The following is a 17,530-nucleotide window of genomic DNA, read 5'->3' as shown; positions in this document are numbered from 1 at the left end:
GTGCTTTGCCTTTTCTGCCTGTATGTCTACTGGTATGAGGTGGTGTGTTGGGGGTTCTTGGAAGCAGCTGTTGTGCCTAGCTCAGCGAGGGTTAGGGCACTAACCGTCAACTTGTCTCCTAGATCAACACAGTATGTGATCTCAAACTAGCTTAGCAACCTATTTCTTTCCATTACAGGTCCAGATCAAATTGAAGGCTACTGCCCAAGTGTAGTCGCATACAGTATGTTCTCCCTATCAGCTACAGTAGCAGCACACCACTTGTGTCTGTGGTCTGTCTGTGCCACTTTCCAGCCCAGATCCGGGGATAACTTCACAGTGTTAAAAAATAAACTCTGACACAACTCTTTATCAACACCCCCCCCCCCTCCCACTGCCCATGCCACCCCCCAATTGTTGAACTACGATTAGACAGCGACTACTATTCTACTGATAGATTTTGAATTATTGTTGTTTATGTTTATACGTTTTTATTCAGTGCTGCTTTAGGATTCAGGACTGAATGGGGTCTCTGTTGCCGCCTGTGAAAAACATGGCACCATGTCTAACAGTTTCCGCGGTTTCCACACTATTTCTCAGCACCTGAAAGACCTGAAGAAGGAGAACTTCAGCCTGAAGCTGCGGATCTACTTCCTTGAGGAGAGGATCCAGCAGAAATACGAGGACAGCAGTAACGATGTCCACAAGAGGGTGAGTCTCACTGGGGCACCGAGGGACAGGGGAGAGGGGGTAGGTGCAGTGGCGATTTCCACAAGAGGATGAGTCTCACTGGGGCACTGAGGGACAGGGGAGAGGGGGTAGGTGCAGTGGCGATTTCCACAAGAGGATGAGTCTCACTGGGGCACAGAGGGACAGGGGAGAGGGGGTAGGAGCAGTGGCGATTTCCACAAGAGGATGAGTCTCACTGGGGCACAGAGGGACAGGGGAGAGGGGGTAGGAGCAGTGGCGATTTCCACAAGAGGATGAGTCTCACTGGGGCACAGAGGGACAGGGGAGAGGGGGTAGGAGCAGTGGCGAATTCCACAAGAGGATGAGTCTCACTGGGGCACAGAGGGACAGGGGAGAGGGGGTAGGAGCAGTGGCGATTTCCACAAGAGGATGAGTCTCACTGGGGCACCGAGGGACAGGGGAGAGGGGGTAGGAGCAGGGATGATGTCCACAAGAGGGTCCTACTGCGACACGGAGGGGTGGAGGAGAGAGGTGCATGAGGGGACAGGGGAAAGGAATTGGGATGGAGGCCATTTGTTGCAATTTTACAATTTCATTGGCTGTGTCGCAGTTTCATGTGCTGCTTCTGTTGTGTGTGTGTGTGTGTGTGTGTGTGTGTGTGTGTGTGTGTGTGTGTGTGTGTGTGTGTGTGTGTGTGTGTGTGTGTGTGTGTGTGTGTGTGTGTGTGTGTGTGTGTGTGTGTGTGTGTGTGTGTGTGTGTGTGTGTGACAGAGAAAGAGGGTGAGAGAGTTTTGGTCTTTGCTGCATGCTCTAGGTTCATCATACAGTTGAAGTTGGAAGTTTACATACACTTAGGTTGGAGTCATTAAAACTTGTTTTTCAACCACTCCACAAATGTCTTGTTAACAAAACTATAGTTTTGGCAAGTCGGTTAGGACATCTACTTTGTGCATGACACAAGTAAGTTTTCCAACAAGTTTACATACACACTAAGTTGACTGTGCCTTTAAACAGCTTAGAAAATTCCAGAAAATGAAAAATGATGATGGCTTTAGAAGCTTCTGATAGGCTAATTTACATCATTTGAGTCAATTGGAGGTGTACCTGTGGATGTATTTCAAGGTCTACCTTCAAACTCAGTGCCTGTGCTTGACATCATGGGAAAATCTAAAGAAATCAGGCAAGACCTCAGAAAATAGATTGTAGACCTTCACAAGTCTGGTTCATCCTTGGGAGCAATTTCCAAACGCCCGAAGGTACCATGTTCATCTGTACAAACAACAGTACGCAAGTATAAACACCATGGGACCACGCAGCCGTCATACTGCGCAGGAAGGAGACACGTTCTGTCTCTTAGAGATGAACGTACTTTAGTGCGAAAGTGCAAATAAATCCCAGAACAACAGCAAATGACCTTGTGAAGATGCTGGAGGAAACAGGTACAAAAGTATCTATTTCCAAAGTAAAACAAGTCCTATATCAAAATAACCTGAAAAGTCGCTCAGCAAGGAAGAAGCCACTGCTCCATAACCACCATAAAAAAGCCAGACTACGGTTTGCAACTGCACATGGGGACAAAGATTGTACTTTTTGGAGAAATGTCAACTGGTCTGATGAAATAAAAATAGAACTGTTTGGCCATAATGACCATCGTTATGTTTGGAGGGAAAAGGGGGAGGCTTGTAAGCCAAAAAACACCATCCCAACCGTGAAACAAGGGGGTGGCAGCGTCATGTGGTGGTGGTGCTTTGCTGCAGGAGGGACTGGTGCTCTTCACAAAATAGATGGCATCATGAGGATGGAAATTTATGTGGATATATTGAAGCAACATCTCAAGACATCAGTCAGGAAGTTATAGCTTGGTCTCAAATCGGTCTTCCAAATGGCCAATGACCCCAAGCATACTTCCAAAGTTGTGGCAAAATGGTTTAAGGACAACAAAGTCAAGGTATTGGAGTGGCCATCACAAAGCTCTGACCTCAATCCTATAGAAAATGTGTGGGCAGAACTGAAAAAGTGTGTGCGAGCAAGGAGGCCAACAAATCTGACTCAGTTTCACCATCTCTGTCAGGAGGAATGGGCCAAAATTCACCCAACTTATTGTGGGAAGCTTGTGGAAGGCTACCCAAAACGTTTGACCCAAGTTAATCAATTTTAAGGCAATGCTACCAAATACTAATTGAGTGTATGTAAACTTCCGACCCACTGGGAATGTGATGAAAGAAATAAAGCTGAAATGAATCATTTTCTCTACTATTATTCTGACATTTCACATTCTTAAAATAAAGTGGTGATCCTAACTGACCTAAAACTGAGTTAAAATGTATTTGGCTAAGGTGTATATACATTTCCAACTACAACTGTACTAGAAATGCATAGGCTTTTTAACTCTAGATGATGGGGTCATGCTAGTCACGTCGTTGAATGAATGAATGAATACTGTAATCATGATTAACAGTAAAATCCCAGGCCCAAGTATCTTCTATGGTAGTTTGCAGTACACACTGTAGTTCGTAGCTCTCTTCCTGTTGATTGTTTATGCTGCAGGTCCCAGCATATGATGATAACTACATCTGACAGCAGGTCTCAGACCTGTCTCTGAATGTTAACAGAACCTGTCAATCACACAGCCCTGTCTGTATGTATATATAACCATACAACGCTGCTTTTCATTGCTGAACAGCAGATGTCACTAATGTGCATTGAGTTAAAAGCTCTGAGTAAATAACAATTTTTTTTGGCTCAATTTGGTGAAATCCCCAAAGGCTTTAGAAAACCTCGGTATCCTATCACTACCTAACGCGCAAGTCAGTCTTCTTCTTCTTCTATGGTATCATGCCGGTCCGCAAACAAACGTTAGAGGAAGGGGTCAAATAAAATTGAATCCACAAAAATGAATTATCTAGTAAAATCTTCCCACTTCTTCAGTCATTCTATAATTCCAACTTTCCTAATCAGGCTCTGGGGCCTGAGAGCCTGGGACCGCTCGAGACAGTACTCCAAGGAGCTCTTCAGATGTGAAATCTTTTAATCCCTGATATCATTTAGCTGCAGAAACAATTATGTTCATTTTTCTTAGTTTCAATTTGAGCAGTACCATGTACCACCATTGCTATAAAAGAGACAAAAACCACCTTCTTTACATCAAGCATTTCTGGATCCTGTTAGCAGTACTCATGCTGAGTACTCATGTGTAGGCCCACAGGCATTCACTACCATTGGACATTCAGAGATACTCAATCTTTCTACCCTTTTGACAGCTTCCACATGGGAGACTCTCTGAACTGCTCCGATTTTGGCAATCTCAGTCTCTTTCACCCTAGTCGGGCATTCCAAGGACTACACTTCATGGTCTCCACTAGGGTTACAGCACTTTGCTCCTTCGCCATTTTCTTCTGCTACACATTCACCTTCATGGTGGTTTCCCCCCCACATATCCCACACCTTGGCTTCTCACTTCGACAGACAATACATTGTAAAGGCCTGTATATAGACACTTTGATAGGGCAGTGTACGCATCCCAGCTGCACACTGATAGGGAGAGACTCCACATAAAAAAAACAACAACACAAGAACAGACAAACTCCTCTCCTTCATGCCTTTTATCACATCGACCACTCCGGCCGTGTTCTTTAACAGAGCAATGGCGACTTCTATCGGAACTCCTTAAATGACAACCTTGACAGGTGCCCTTCCCCGTAGATCAGGGACAACTGGTGCCCCCTCCCCCCCTTTTTGTAGATCCGCGGATCAATTTCCCCACTATGAACTCTTACTGTTAGAGTAGAGGAATACACAAGGTGCAATTTCGAAATGTGGTTGTGCATCAGCAGTTTTTTTTATTTTTATCTTGTTACGTCAGTCACTGACAGTAAATCAATTAGCCCATGTCAGCTAACATTTCTTTGATTGTTAAGTTAGTCTAGCCAGCTATCTAAATTTGTAGTAATCACGGTTGAATTGGTCACTCAGATATCATATTAAAAACTGCAAACATTTCTCTCCACCCTATGGAATAATGTATAGAATTGCATTAGATTAGCTGTAAGCACTAATCACTCAGCACTACCAATTTCACTTTACTTAAAGAGTTCTTCAAAAATGTTTTGATGGATTCACCAAGGTATATATATCTGTTTTCTATAAATTGTACTCCTACCAGATACGATAGTCCATTCGTCCTTGTTTCCACCGCCATCAGAATTTTTGTTCACCATCTGCTTCTGCCATTCGTTCGCGTCCATCCACTTCCCATAGTCCTCCATTCCCGGAAACCGTCATGACTCCAGAAGTCTGTCTTCTTCCTTCTGAGATTGGGTTGGTGGATCGCACCCAACTTTTAAGGTGCGTACACTTCCACCTGCTGTACTAAATTGTGAGGCCAGTCACGGCCTACCTTCATGTTCCTCTTAAGGAAGTGAAATAGAGCCCTAGACACTACTTCCCTTCCCTTTCCTCCCCACGACACCACCCCATCCCTGTCCAGCCTCTCTAACCCTTTCACACAATCTCCCCATCTACGCCATACAGTTCACAAAATATCAACACGTTTCCTCCACTAAACACTCATCACACAGACCTGTTTCATGTCTCCCTATCATCCACAATGTGGCATTCAAACCTGTGTGCCCAAACCATAGTCTACTCCACCCAATTTCCTCTCTCCTACATCCCAGACTCTCAACCCTTTTTCCTTAACTGACCGGTGCATGTGATTAAAATTGCATCCCACTCCCTTTGCCAAAGATCGAGCCCTTTTGCCCGGATCAAGGACTTGGCTTCCTTGCGGCCCAGCGGGACCTGAATATCTACCAGCTCTCTCCTCACTGTACTCTTAGCCACCACATCAGACTCCTCATTACCTTCCACACCCACACGGGTAGCAATCCAGCAAAAGCTTTCCACCACTCTCATCCTCTCCAATTCCATTAGTGCCAAGAGTGTGCAAAGCTGTCATCAAGGCAAAGGGTGGCTATTTGAAGAATCTCAAATATAAAATATACACATTTTTGGTTACTACGTGATTCCATATGTGTTATTTCATAGTGTTGATGTCTTCACTATTATTTTACAATGTAGAAAATAGTAAAAAAAAATAAAGATAAACCCTTGAATGAGTAGATGTTCTGAAACTTTTGACTGGTCGTGTACATGTACATATTACCTCAATTACCTTGACTAACTGGTGCCCCCGCACATTGACTCTGTACCGGTACCCCCTGTATATAGCCTCGCTACTGTTATTTCATTGTTGCTCCTTAATTATTTGTTATTTTTATTAAACAGTTTTTTTTTTTACTTCAGTTTATTCTAGTAAATACTTGAACACTTTTTTTCTCTTCTTAAAACTGCATTGTTGGTTAAGGGCTTGTAAAGTAAGCGTTTCATTGTAAGGTCTACTACACCTGTTGTATTTGGCGCATGTGACAAATACAATTTGATTTGATGACTCCTTTCTATGGGCACTAAAATTACGACCCGTTTCTCTAAATTGCCCTGTGAAATCCTTCCACTATAAGATCTTATTTTATCATTTAGCTAGTCATGTAGGCAATAGATCGAACTTTCAATTGATGCCCACCTGCCCAGATAGTGATTTTTGTAACGGCACGATTTTTGGATTGCGTAAAACAACAACAGTAAGTGTGTTTTCTCTAGTTCCTCAACGCCACCGCTAGGAGAGCTCAAAAAAAAATAATCTTATAGTTGAAGACACGTCTTTGAGTCATAAAAGTGCACTGAAATGATTTAGGTACTGGGCACACTTTGGAGAGGTGTGTGGCCACTTGGAGACATTAGTTAGTCCTCTTACTCAAACCCTTGTAATTGTTTTGTCTCATGTTGCATCTGCGCCACACTTTCCAGGAATATTCATATCATGTTACTAAATGTATCCAGATATTGTTTTGAATTGGTTAACAAAAGAAAATGCGCCGAAATGTGCGGTTAATGTTTAGATTCAGTCTTGTGATCTGCCGTGTCCTCAACTCTGGTCTAATCATTTTCCCATAATCTTCAAAATGTTTTTTTCATATTTCTTATGTAAAAAAAAAAAAAACATTTCAATTTAGCCATATCCATATAGGCCCACGATAAAGGGTTAACATACACATTGTAATCCCAAAACTCATTAATAATCATCAATCCCAAATACTTGTACTCGCTGACAACATCTAATAATATGTCAGGACCACAGGAGAAACTTAAGTAAATGAGGCACTGCTGAACTCCTATAGTGAACTACCTTAGTTTTGTCTACATTGATATTCAGCTTTGATTGTTCACACCAGTTAAAAAAACTTTTTTTTTTCAAATATATTGAAGCTCATCTTCAGGTTCAGATCTATGAAAGAACAGATGGTGGATTTTTTTTTCTCCCTCCCTTGAATCTATGTTTGTGGTTGAAGGTGGGGATGTGGTCCGGGCAGCTTTGTTTTGTTCTGAAAACATTTAGCTCATCTGCTCCGATATTGTTGGTTTTAGCTCAGTAAGAAATGCAGTTCAACAGAACACAACAAAATAGTTTATACACAGCAGTTCATGGGGGACCCTTTTGTCCCTTGACTTGGGCGTAGGGTTGATGACTCCGTATTTCCACATGTCCAGAACAAAGCAATAACCAAAGAGCTTGTACAGTTCTGGCCTTACAATTTTTCATAACTTCAACAGGTAACCCATCATAGCCGTATGCTTTACTATTCTTAGCAGACTCACTAATTGGCTCATTTAAAAAAGAGACCATGTGCCTTGAGCCACTAACACTGTCCTGGGGCTTTGTTGTACTGTGATGGGCTGTTTGGAACAGACTGGCAAAGTCAGTTCTGTATTTATTTCTAGTCTATTTCTATGTCTAGTACTAGTCTAGTGTGCTCATGATTGAACATTTCTTTTGAGCCCTAGGACTTCCCAGGGGATTAACTGTCGGCGTTCACCAGCCACACCAAGTTTGTTAACATGTTGCCAAAAAGCCTTTGGGTCAGATGTCTCTAGTTCTTGAATGTTCTCCTGTTGTTCTCCATTTCCACAGTAAGGTGAGCTCATCTGACCACTAGGCTTTTTATTTTATTTTTACCTTCTCTTATTAGACCTGCCAGGCTTAATCTCAATGTCCCTGTGGGGGATCTGGTCCCCCATCTCCTGCTTTACTGTATCACAGAATGGAGTCTAGACAGAGTCCACAGTCTGCTGATTAGCAACTGTGGCCTCCAGCTGGGCAACACAGTCATTCAATGCTGCTTCACATACATTACCTGTCATAAAATGCTCTGGAATACTGGACAGATTGAATTTGGTGATGGTAGAACCTTCCATGTCTCATTGGACAGTGGGAAGGGGGGGGGGGGGTGAATGCTGGAACTGGGAGAGCCATTGAGCATGTGGGACACGAATGGTCCGGATCACTCTTGATGGATCAATGGCAGAAACACAGGCTGCCTGGGTGAAGAGGTCCCTGTTCATAATCACAGCAAAGTCACTGAACCAGTCTAAATTCTCATGGGGGACCAGTATATAATCCTCAACAGATAGCCCCTTTGATGATACACATGTTAAGTCATTGTTGCTGTAATTCCTTCCTTTTAAAATGCAACCGTTTGCACTAATCAGGAACTCTCCGTGAGAGTTGTGTGAGTAATCCACCACGTTCCGTTCTCCAATTAGTCCACCCCCTCAATATAGCCTCAGCACAGAAAACAATCACCCAACCTCTCATACCTGTATACATGGCAGAGTAAATTTATCAGACACTATCACCCAGAGGAATTTAGAGGAACAACTAGGGTTAAGTGCCTTGCACATTGACAGATTTTTCTGCTAGTCGACTCGGGGATTCGAACCAGCGACCTTTCGGTTACGAGCCCAACACTCTTAACCACTAGGGTACCTGACGCCCTGAAGACATGGTTTGACTGGAGATGTTGTTTAGCTGTTAGTTTAACCCATAGGATGCCATCCACTGAGTCATCAATAATCTCACACTGATAATCCAAATGCAGTTTGTCTCTGATGAAAAGGCCTACGTCCCCTGAACCAGTATCTCTGAGATTTGAAGGTTGTGAGGTCGATCCCTAGCCGAGTCATGCCAAAGACTTTAGAAATGGGACCGATGTGTCTCTGCATGACACTCAGCATTAAAGGTGCAATATGTCACTTTTTGGGCGACCTGACCAAATTCACATATAAACGTGAGTTAAAGATCTGTCATTCTCATTGAAAGCAAGTCTAAGAATCTGTAGATCTGTTCTATGTGCTCAATGTTCTATGTTTTCTCCGGCGCCGACAGAGATGGCCGCCTCGCTTCGCGTTCCTAGGAAACTATGCAGTTTTTTGTTTTTTTTACGTGTTATTTCTTACATTAGTACCCCAGGTCATCTTAGGTTTCATTACATACAGCTGAGAAGAACTACAAGACTATAAGATCAGCGTCAACTCACCATCAGTACGACCATGAATATGATTTTCGCGACGCGGACCCTGTGTTCTGCCTTTCAACCAGGACAACGGAATGGATCCCATGCGGCGACCCAAAAAAACGACTCCGTAAAAGAGGGAAACGAGGCGGTCTTCTGGTCAGACTCCGGAGACGGGCACATCGTGCACCACTCCCTAGCATTCTTCTCGCCAATGTCCAGTCTCTTGACAACAAGGTTGATGAAATCCGAGCGAGGGTAGCATTCCAGAGGGACATCAGAGACTGTAACGTTCTTTGCTTCACGGAAACATGGCTCACTGGAGAGACTCTATCGGAGGCGGTGCAGCCAGCGGGTTTCTCCACGCATCGTGCCGACAGAAACAAACATCTTTCTGGTAAGAAGAGGGGCGGGGGCGTATGCCTTATGGCTAACGAGACATGGTGTGATGAAAGAAACATACAGGAACTCAAATCCTTCTGTTAACCTGATTTAGAATTCCTCACAATCAAATGTCGACCACATTATCTACCAAGAGAATTCTCTTTGATTATAATCACAGCCGTATATATCCCCCCCAAGCAGACACATCGATGGCTCTGAACGAACTTTATTTGACTCTTTGCAAACTGGAATCCATTTATCCGGAGGCTGCATTCATTGTAGCTGGCTAATTCATTGTAACAAGGCTAATCTGAAAACAAGACTCCCTAAATTTGATCAGCATATTGATTGCGCAACCAGGGGTGGAAAAACCTTAGATCATTGTTACTCTAACTTCCGCGACGCATATAAGGCCCTGCCCCGCCCTCCTTTCGGAAAAGCTGACCACGACTCCATTTGGTTGATCCCTGCCTACAGACAGAAACTAAAAAAAGAAGCTCCCACGCTGAGGTCTGTCCAACGCTGGTCCGACCAAGCTGACTCCACACTCCAAGACTGCTTCCATCACGTGGACTGAGATAGGTTTCGTATTGCGTCAGATAACAACATTGACGAATACGCTGATTCGGTGTGCGAGTTCATTAGAACGTGCGTTGAAGATGTCGTTCCCATAGCAACGATTAAAACATTCCCTAACCAGAAACTGTGGATTGATGGCAGCATTCGCGGGAAACTGAAAGCGCGAACCACTGCTTTTAATCAGGGCAAGGTGTCTGGTAACATGTCCGAATATAAACAGTGCAGCTATTCCCTCCGCAAGGCTATCAAACAAGCTAAGTGTCAGTACAGAGACAAAGTAGAATCTCAATTCAACGGCTCAGACACGAGGTATGTGGCAGGGTCTACAGTCAATCACGGACGACAAGAAGAAAACCAGCCCAGTCACGGACCAGGATGTCTTGCTCCCAGGCAGACTAAATAACTTTTTTGCCCGCTTTGAGGACAATACAGTGCCACTGACAAGGCCTGCAACGAAAACATGCGGACTCTCCTTCACTGCAGCCGAGGTGAGTAAGACATTTAAACGTGTTAACCCTCGCAAGGCTGCGGGCCCAGACGGCATCCCCAGCCGCGCCCTCAGAGCATGCGCAGACCAGCTGGCCGGTGTGTTTACGAACATATTCAATCAATCCCTATACCAGTCTGCTGTTCCCACATGCTTCAAGAGGGCCACCATTGTTCCTGTTCCCATGAAAGCTAAGGTAACTGAGCTAACCGACTACCGCCCCGTAGCACTCACTTCCGTCATCATGAAGTGCTTTGAGAGACTAGTCAAGGACCATATCACCTCCACCCTACCTGACACCCTAAACCCACTCCAATTTGCTTACCGGCCAAATAGGTCCACAGACGATGCAATCTCAACCACACTGCACACTGCCCTAACCCATCTGGACAAGAGGAATACCTATGTGAGAATGCTGTTCATCGACTACAGCTCGGCATTCAACACCATAGTACCCTCCAAGCTCGTTATCAAGCTCGAGACCCTGGGTCTCGACCCCGCCCTGTGCAACTGGGTACTGGACTTCCTGACGGGCCGCCCCCAGGTGGTGAGGGTAGGCAACAACATCTCCACCCCGCTGATCCTCAACACTGGGGCCCCACAAGGGTGTGTTCTGAGCCCTCTCCTGTACTCCCTGTTCACCCACGACTGCGTGGCCACGCACACCTCCAACTCAATCATCAAGTTTGCGGACGACACAACAGTGGTAGGCTTGATTACCAACAACGACGACACGGCCTACAGGGAGGAGGTGAGGGCCCTCGGAGTGTGGTGTCAGGAAAATAACCTCACACTCAACGTCAACAAAACAAAGGAGATGATTGTGGACTTCAGGAAACAGCAGAGGGAACACCCCCCTATCCACATCGATGGAACAGTAGTGGAGAGGGTAGCAAGTTTTAAGTTCCTCGGCATACACATCACAGACAAACTGAATTGGTCCACTCACACAGACAGCATCGTGAAGAAGGCGCAGCAGCGCCTCTTCAACCTCAGGAGGCTGAAGAAATCCGGCTTGTCACCAAAAGCACTCACAAACTTCTACAGATGCACAATCGAGAGCATCCTGGCGGGCTGCATCACCGCCTGGTACGGCAACTGCTCAGCCCACAACCGTAAGGCTCTCCAGAGGGTAGTGAGGTCTGCACAACGCATCACCGGGGGCAAACTATCTGCCCTCCAGGACACCTACACCACCCGATGCTACAGGAAGGCCATAAAGATCATCAAGGACAACAACCACCCGAGCCACTGCCTGTTCACCCCGCTATCATCCAGTAGGCGAGGTCAGTACAGGTGCATCAAAGCTGGGACCGAGAGACTGAAAAACAGCTTCTATCTCAAGGCCATCAGACTGTTAAACAGCCACCACTAACATTGAGTGGCTGCTGCCAACACACTGACACTGACACTGACTCAACTCCAGCCACTTTAATAATGGGAATTGATGGGAAATGATGTAAAATATATCACTAGCCACTTTAAGCAATGCTACCTAATATAATGTTTACATACCCTACATTATTCATCCCATATGCATACGTATATACTGTACTCTATATCATCTACTGCATCCTTATGTAATACATGTATCACTAGCCACTTTAACTATGCCACTTTGTTTACATACTCATCTCATATGTATATACTGTACTCGATACCATCTACTGTATCTTGCCTATGCTGCTCTGTACCATCACTCATTCATATATCTTTATGTACATATTCTTTATCCCCTTACACTGTGTATAAGACAGTAGTTTTGGAATTGTTTGTTAGATTACTCGTTGGTTATTACTGCATTGTCGGAACTAGAAGCACAAGCATTTCGCTACACTCGCATTAACATCTGCTAACCATGTGTATGTGACAAATAAAATTTGATTTGATTTGAATTTCTTTCATAGTCAGTTTTGTACACCAGCTTCAAACAGCTGAAAATACAATATTTTTGTTTATGCAAAATATATTTCACAGCGGTTTAGATGGTACAATGATTCCCTACACTATATTTGCTTGTTTTGTCACATAATCTGAAATAAGGCAAACTATTACAATTTTAGCAACCAGGAAATGGCGAAGCGATTTCTGCGTAGTGCAGCTTTAAGGAGATAGATTGGAGTTAAGGCCCTGCGATAGACTAGCGTCCTGTCCAGGAGGTGTACTTACATATCAAGCTGCCTCACGCTATAGAAACAGAAGATAGGCACCTTGCCTTTTGAGATGTTCCGGCTCATGCAAGGCTACTTACTATCTATCCCCATCCTCAACGGCCTAGCAAGCCACGAAGCCTACTATGTGCTCGCCAATTATTTACTATATATACACTAGATGACTGACAGGGAGAGCTGTCAGTCATTTTGAGAATCCAATCAGTAATTCACAATAGCTGGACTCTCTAGAGGCTAGAATGTCACCGTTCATTTGTCGGCTTTCAAGCCGGGCTCACTCGCTCAGAGGAAGAGGTAATCGATTATTTGTCTGGATAGGCCAGAAGATGTGACACGTCACTCCCTATGGAAATGCGGGGTCTGAAACCTTACACTTCTTGTCAGCTCCAGTTAGAGAGTGGAAAGGAGAGCAGACAGATGGGGCTTTCTGGCATTATAAGGCATGGGACCCTACGGCATTCACAGAGTGCTTTGTACACCACACTCCCAGGGCCCTCACCCCCTCCCTGTAGGCTGTCTCGTCATTGTTGGTAATCAGGCCTACTATGTTGTGTCATCTGCAAACTTGATGATTGAGTTGGAGGCGTGCGTGGCCACACAGTCATGGGTGAGCAGGGAGTACAGGAGGGTGCTAAGCACGCACCCTTGTGAGGCCCTTGTGCTGAGGATCAGAGAAGTGGAGGTGTTGTTTCCTACCTTCATCACCTGGGGGCGGCCTGTCAGGAAGTCCAGGACCCAGTTGCACAGGGCGGGGTTCAGATCCAGGGTTGCGAGCTTAATGATGACCTTGGAGGGCACTGTGATGAACAGCATTCTTACATAGGTATTCCTCTTGTCCAGATGGGATAGGGCAGTGTGCAGTGTGATGGCGATTGCTGAAGGGGGTGGATTGGGGGTTGGGGAGAACTAGTGCTCATATCCCTCTCTTCTATTTAGAAACCTGCTTCACTCTCAAATCCCACAGATATGGGTCGGCACGTGTACTTGGGGAGACACTCATTTTGCATACTGTATTATGAAGCTTATCTGAGTCAATTCATGCCTCATACACATCATTTACAGTTACATTATTATCATTATTATTAAATTGAACATGCATCTAATGAACATGCACAGCAAAACGTTTCTATGTTACATATTATTAATCTGTGGTGTGACGTTACCTTTTGTTTTTATGCAGAACATTGAATTGAAGGTAGAGGTGGAGAGCTTGAAGCAGGAGCTCCAGGAGAAACAGGAGATTCTGGACAAGGCCCCGTGAGTACACTACCATGGCGTGTATTGTCACAGTGTCCTTGCACAGACAAATACCACAATACAGCCTACTCACTTCACAGTTTATCTCTATATTCAGACTAAGTTCTCATACCCCCTTTACAGACCTTCTGTACTGTATACCAGGGGTCGGCAACAGCCCGCAAGTGATTAAAAAAAAAGAAGAAGTTTGTGGTAAAAAATAAAAGACTGTAAAATCATCAGGAATTCAGCTAAAAATGTAATTTAGGAAATCTGTTTCCAAGTATTCTCATGAATAAAAATAAATGTGATTGTGTCTCAATGTAATCAAGTTACAGATGTAGGATCCTAATTTGATCACTATTTTGTTGCTGAGTATGAAATGCAAACTTGTAGTGTATTCAAGGTTTAGAATGCTTCTAATTTTCACTTTAACATGTCAGACTTGATTTGTCCTAATGAAAAATGTATAAACCTATAATGTATCAACCTATTCACAAAAATGCCATTAATTATAATCCACATAATATTTAACAGTGCATTCAGAAAGTATTCAGACCCCTTGACTTTTTTCACATTTTGTTACGTTACACCATTATTCTAAAATTGATTCAATAAAAAAATGTCCTCATCAATCTACAGTCGTGGCCAAAAGTTTTGAGAATGACACAAATATTAATTTTCATAAAGTCTGCTGCCTCAGTTTGTATGATGGTAATTTGCATATACTCCAGAATGTTATGAAGAGTGATCAGATGAATTGCAATTAATTGTAAAGTCCCTCTTTGCCATGCTAATGAACTGAATCCCCCCAAAAAACATTTCCACTCCATTTCAGCCCTTCCACAAAAGGACCAGCTGAATTCATGTCAGGGATTCTCTCGTTAACACAGGTGTGAGTGTTGACGAGGACAAGGCTGGAGATCACTCTGTCATGCTGATTGTTCGAATAACTGACTGGAAGCGTCAAAAGGAGGGTGGTGATTGGAATCATTGTTCTTTCTCTGTCATCCATGGTTAGCTGCAAGGAAACATGTGTCTTCATCATTGCTTTGCACAAAAAAGGGCTTCACATGCAAGGATATTGCTGTCAGGGAGCCCAAGAAAGTCCAGCAAGCGCCAGGACCGTCTCCTAAAGTTGATTCAGCTGCGGGATCGGGGCACCACCAGTACAGAGCTTGCTCAGGAATGGCAGCAGGCAGGTGTGAGTGCATCTGCACGCACAGTGAGGCGAAGACTTTTGGAGGATGGCCTGGTGTCAAGAAGGGCAGCAAAGAAGCCACTTCTCTCCAGGAAAAACATCAGGGACAGACTGATATTTTGCAAAAGGTATAGGGATTGGACTGCTGAGGCCCGGGGTAAAGTCATTTTCTCAGAAAAAAGACAAGGTTAGCGCTACCATCAGTCCTGTATCATGCCAACAGTAAAGCATCCTGAGACCATACATGTGTGGGGTTGCTTCTCAGCCAAGGGAGTGGGCTCACTCACAATTTTGCCTAAGAACACAGCCATGAATAAAGAATGGTACCAACACATCCTCCGTGAACAACTTCTCCCAACCATCCAGGAACAGTTTGGTGACGAACAATGCCTTTTCCAGCATGATGGAGCACCTTGCCATAAGGCATGGCCAGGAACCTCCCCAGACCTTAATCCCATTGAGAACTTGTGGTCAATCCTGAAGAGGCGGGTGGACAAACAAAAACCCACAAATTCTGACAAACTCCAAGCATTGATTATGCAAGAATGGGCTGCCATCAGTCAGGATGTGGCCCAGAAGTTAATTGACAGCATACCAGGGCAGATTGAAATAAAGGGTCACTGAAAATATTGACTCTTTGCATCAACCTCATGTAATTGTCAATAAAAGCCATTGACACTTATGAAATTCTTGTAATTATACTTCAATATTCCAAAGTAACATCTGACAACAATATCTAAAGATATTGAATATCTAAAGATATTGAAGCAGCAAACTTTGTGGAAATGAATATTTGTGTCATTCTCAAAACTTTTGGCCACGACTGTACACACTTAATGACAAAGAGAAAAACATTAAAAAAAAATAATAATTTTTGCACATAAAAAAATACATATTTTTTACCTTATTTAAATACAGTACCAGTAAAGAGTGTGCTGTCATCAAGGCAAAGGGTGGCTAATTTGAAGAATATAAAATATATTTTGTTAATTGAAATGCATTCCAGGTGACTACCTCATGAAGCTGGTTGAGAGAATGCCAAGAGTGTGCAAAGCTGTCATCAAGGCAAATATAAACTGTATTTTGATTTGTTTAACAATTGTTTGGGTTACTACATGATTCCATATATGTTCTTTCATAGTTTTGATGTATTCACTATTATTCTACAATTTAGAAAATAGTAAAAATAAAGAAAAACCCTTGAATGAGTAGGTGTGTCTAAACTTTTGACTGGTACTGTAAGTATTCAGACCCTTTGCTTTGAGACTCGAAATTGAGCTCAGGTGCATCCTGTTAACAGTGATCATTCTTGAGATGTTTCTACAACTTGATTGGAGTCCACCTGTGGTAAATCCAATCGATTGGAAATTGTTTGGAAAGGCACACACCTGTCTATATAAGGTCCCACAGTTGACAGTGCATGTCGGAGCAAAAACCAATCCATGAGGTCGAAGGAATTGTCCGTAGAGCTCCGAGACAGAATTGTGTCGAAGCACAGATCTGGGGAAGGGAGGTGACCAAGAACCCGATGGATTCTCTGACAGAGCTCCAGAGTTCCTCTGTGAAGATGGGAGAACCTTCCAGAAGGACAACCATCTCTGCAGCACTCTACCAATTAGGCCTTTATGGTGGAGTGGCCACACGGAAGCCACTTTTCAGTAAAAGACACATGACAGCCCTCTTGGAGTTTGCCAAAAGGCACCTAAAGGACTCTCAGACCATGAGAAAAAGATTATCTGGTCTTATCAAACCAAGATTGAACTCTTTGGCCTGAATACCAAGCCTCATATCTGGTGGAAACCTGACACCACCCCTAAGATGAAGCATGGTGGTGGCAGCATCATGCTGTGGAGATGTTTTTCAGCGGTAGGGACTGGGAGACAAGTCAGGATCGAGGGAAAGATGAAGGGAGCAAAGTACAGAGAGATCCTTGATGAAAACCTGCTCCAGAGCTCTCAGGACCTCAGTCTGGGGCGAAGGCTCACCTTCCCACAGGACAACGACCCTAAGCACACAGCCAAGACAATGCAGGACTGGCTTCGGGACAAGTCTTTGAATGTCCTTGAGTGGCCCAGCCAGAGCCCGGACTTGAACCCGATTGAACATCTCTGGAGAGACCTGAAAATAGCTGTGCAGAGACGCTCCCTATCCAACTTGAAAGAGCTTGAGAGGATCTACAGATAAGAATGGGAGAAACTCCCCAAATACAGGTGTTCCAAGCTTGTAGCGTCATACCCAAGACTCTAGGCTCTAATCGCTGCCAAAGGTGCTTCAACAAAGTTCTGAGTAAAGGGTCTGAATACTTTTGTAAATGTGATATTTCAGTTTTTCATTTTTAATACATTTGCAAGCATTTATAAAAACCTGTTTTTGCTTTGTTATTGTAGCTTATTGT

At 44.0% G+C, this 17,530-nt stretch overlaps 1 protein-coding gene across 2 annotated transcripts in view; it reads left to right on the top strand.

The window, feature by feature from the left end:
* LOC118358882 (myomegalin-like) overlaps nt 1–17,530 on the top strand; it is a 140,708-nt gene that overhangs the window by 42,827 nt on the left and 80,351 nt on the right. For both annotated transcript variants that reach the window (XM_052480141.1, XM_052480142.1), the window contains exons 4-5: nt 580–690; nt 13,879–13,955. In XM_052480141.1, the coding sequence (XP_052336101.1) occupies nt 580–690; nt 13,879–13,955 (188 nt within the window). The remainder of the gene's footprint in view (nt 1–579; nt 691–13,878; nt 13,956–17,530) is intronic.

Source organism: Oncorhynchus keta, chromosome 26, assembly GCF_023373465.1.
Source record: "Oncorhynchus keta strain PuntledgeMale-10-30-2019 chromosome 26, Oket_V2, whole genome shotgun sequence".
NCBI lineage: Eukaryota > Metazoa > Chordata > Actinopteri > Salmoniformes > Salmonidae > Oncorhynchus > Oncorhynchus keta.
This window is presented reverse-complemented; position numbering and strand designations above follow the sequence as displayed.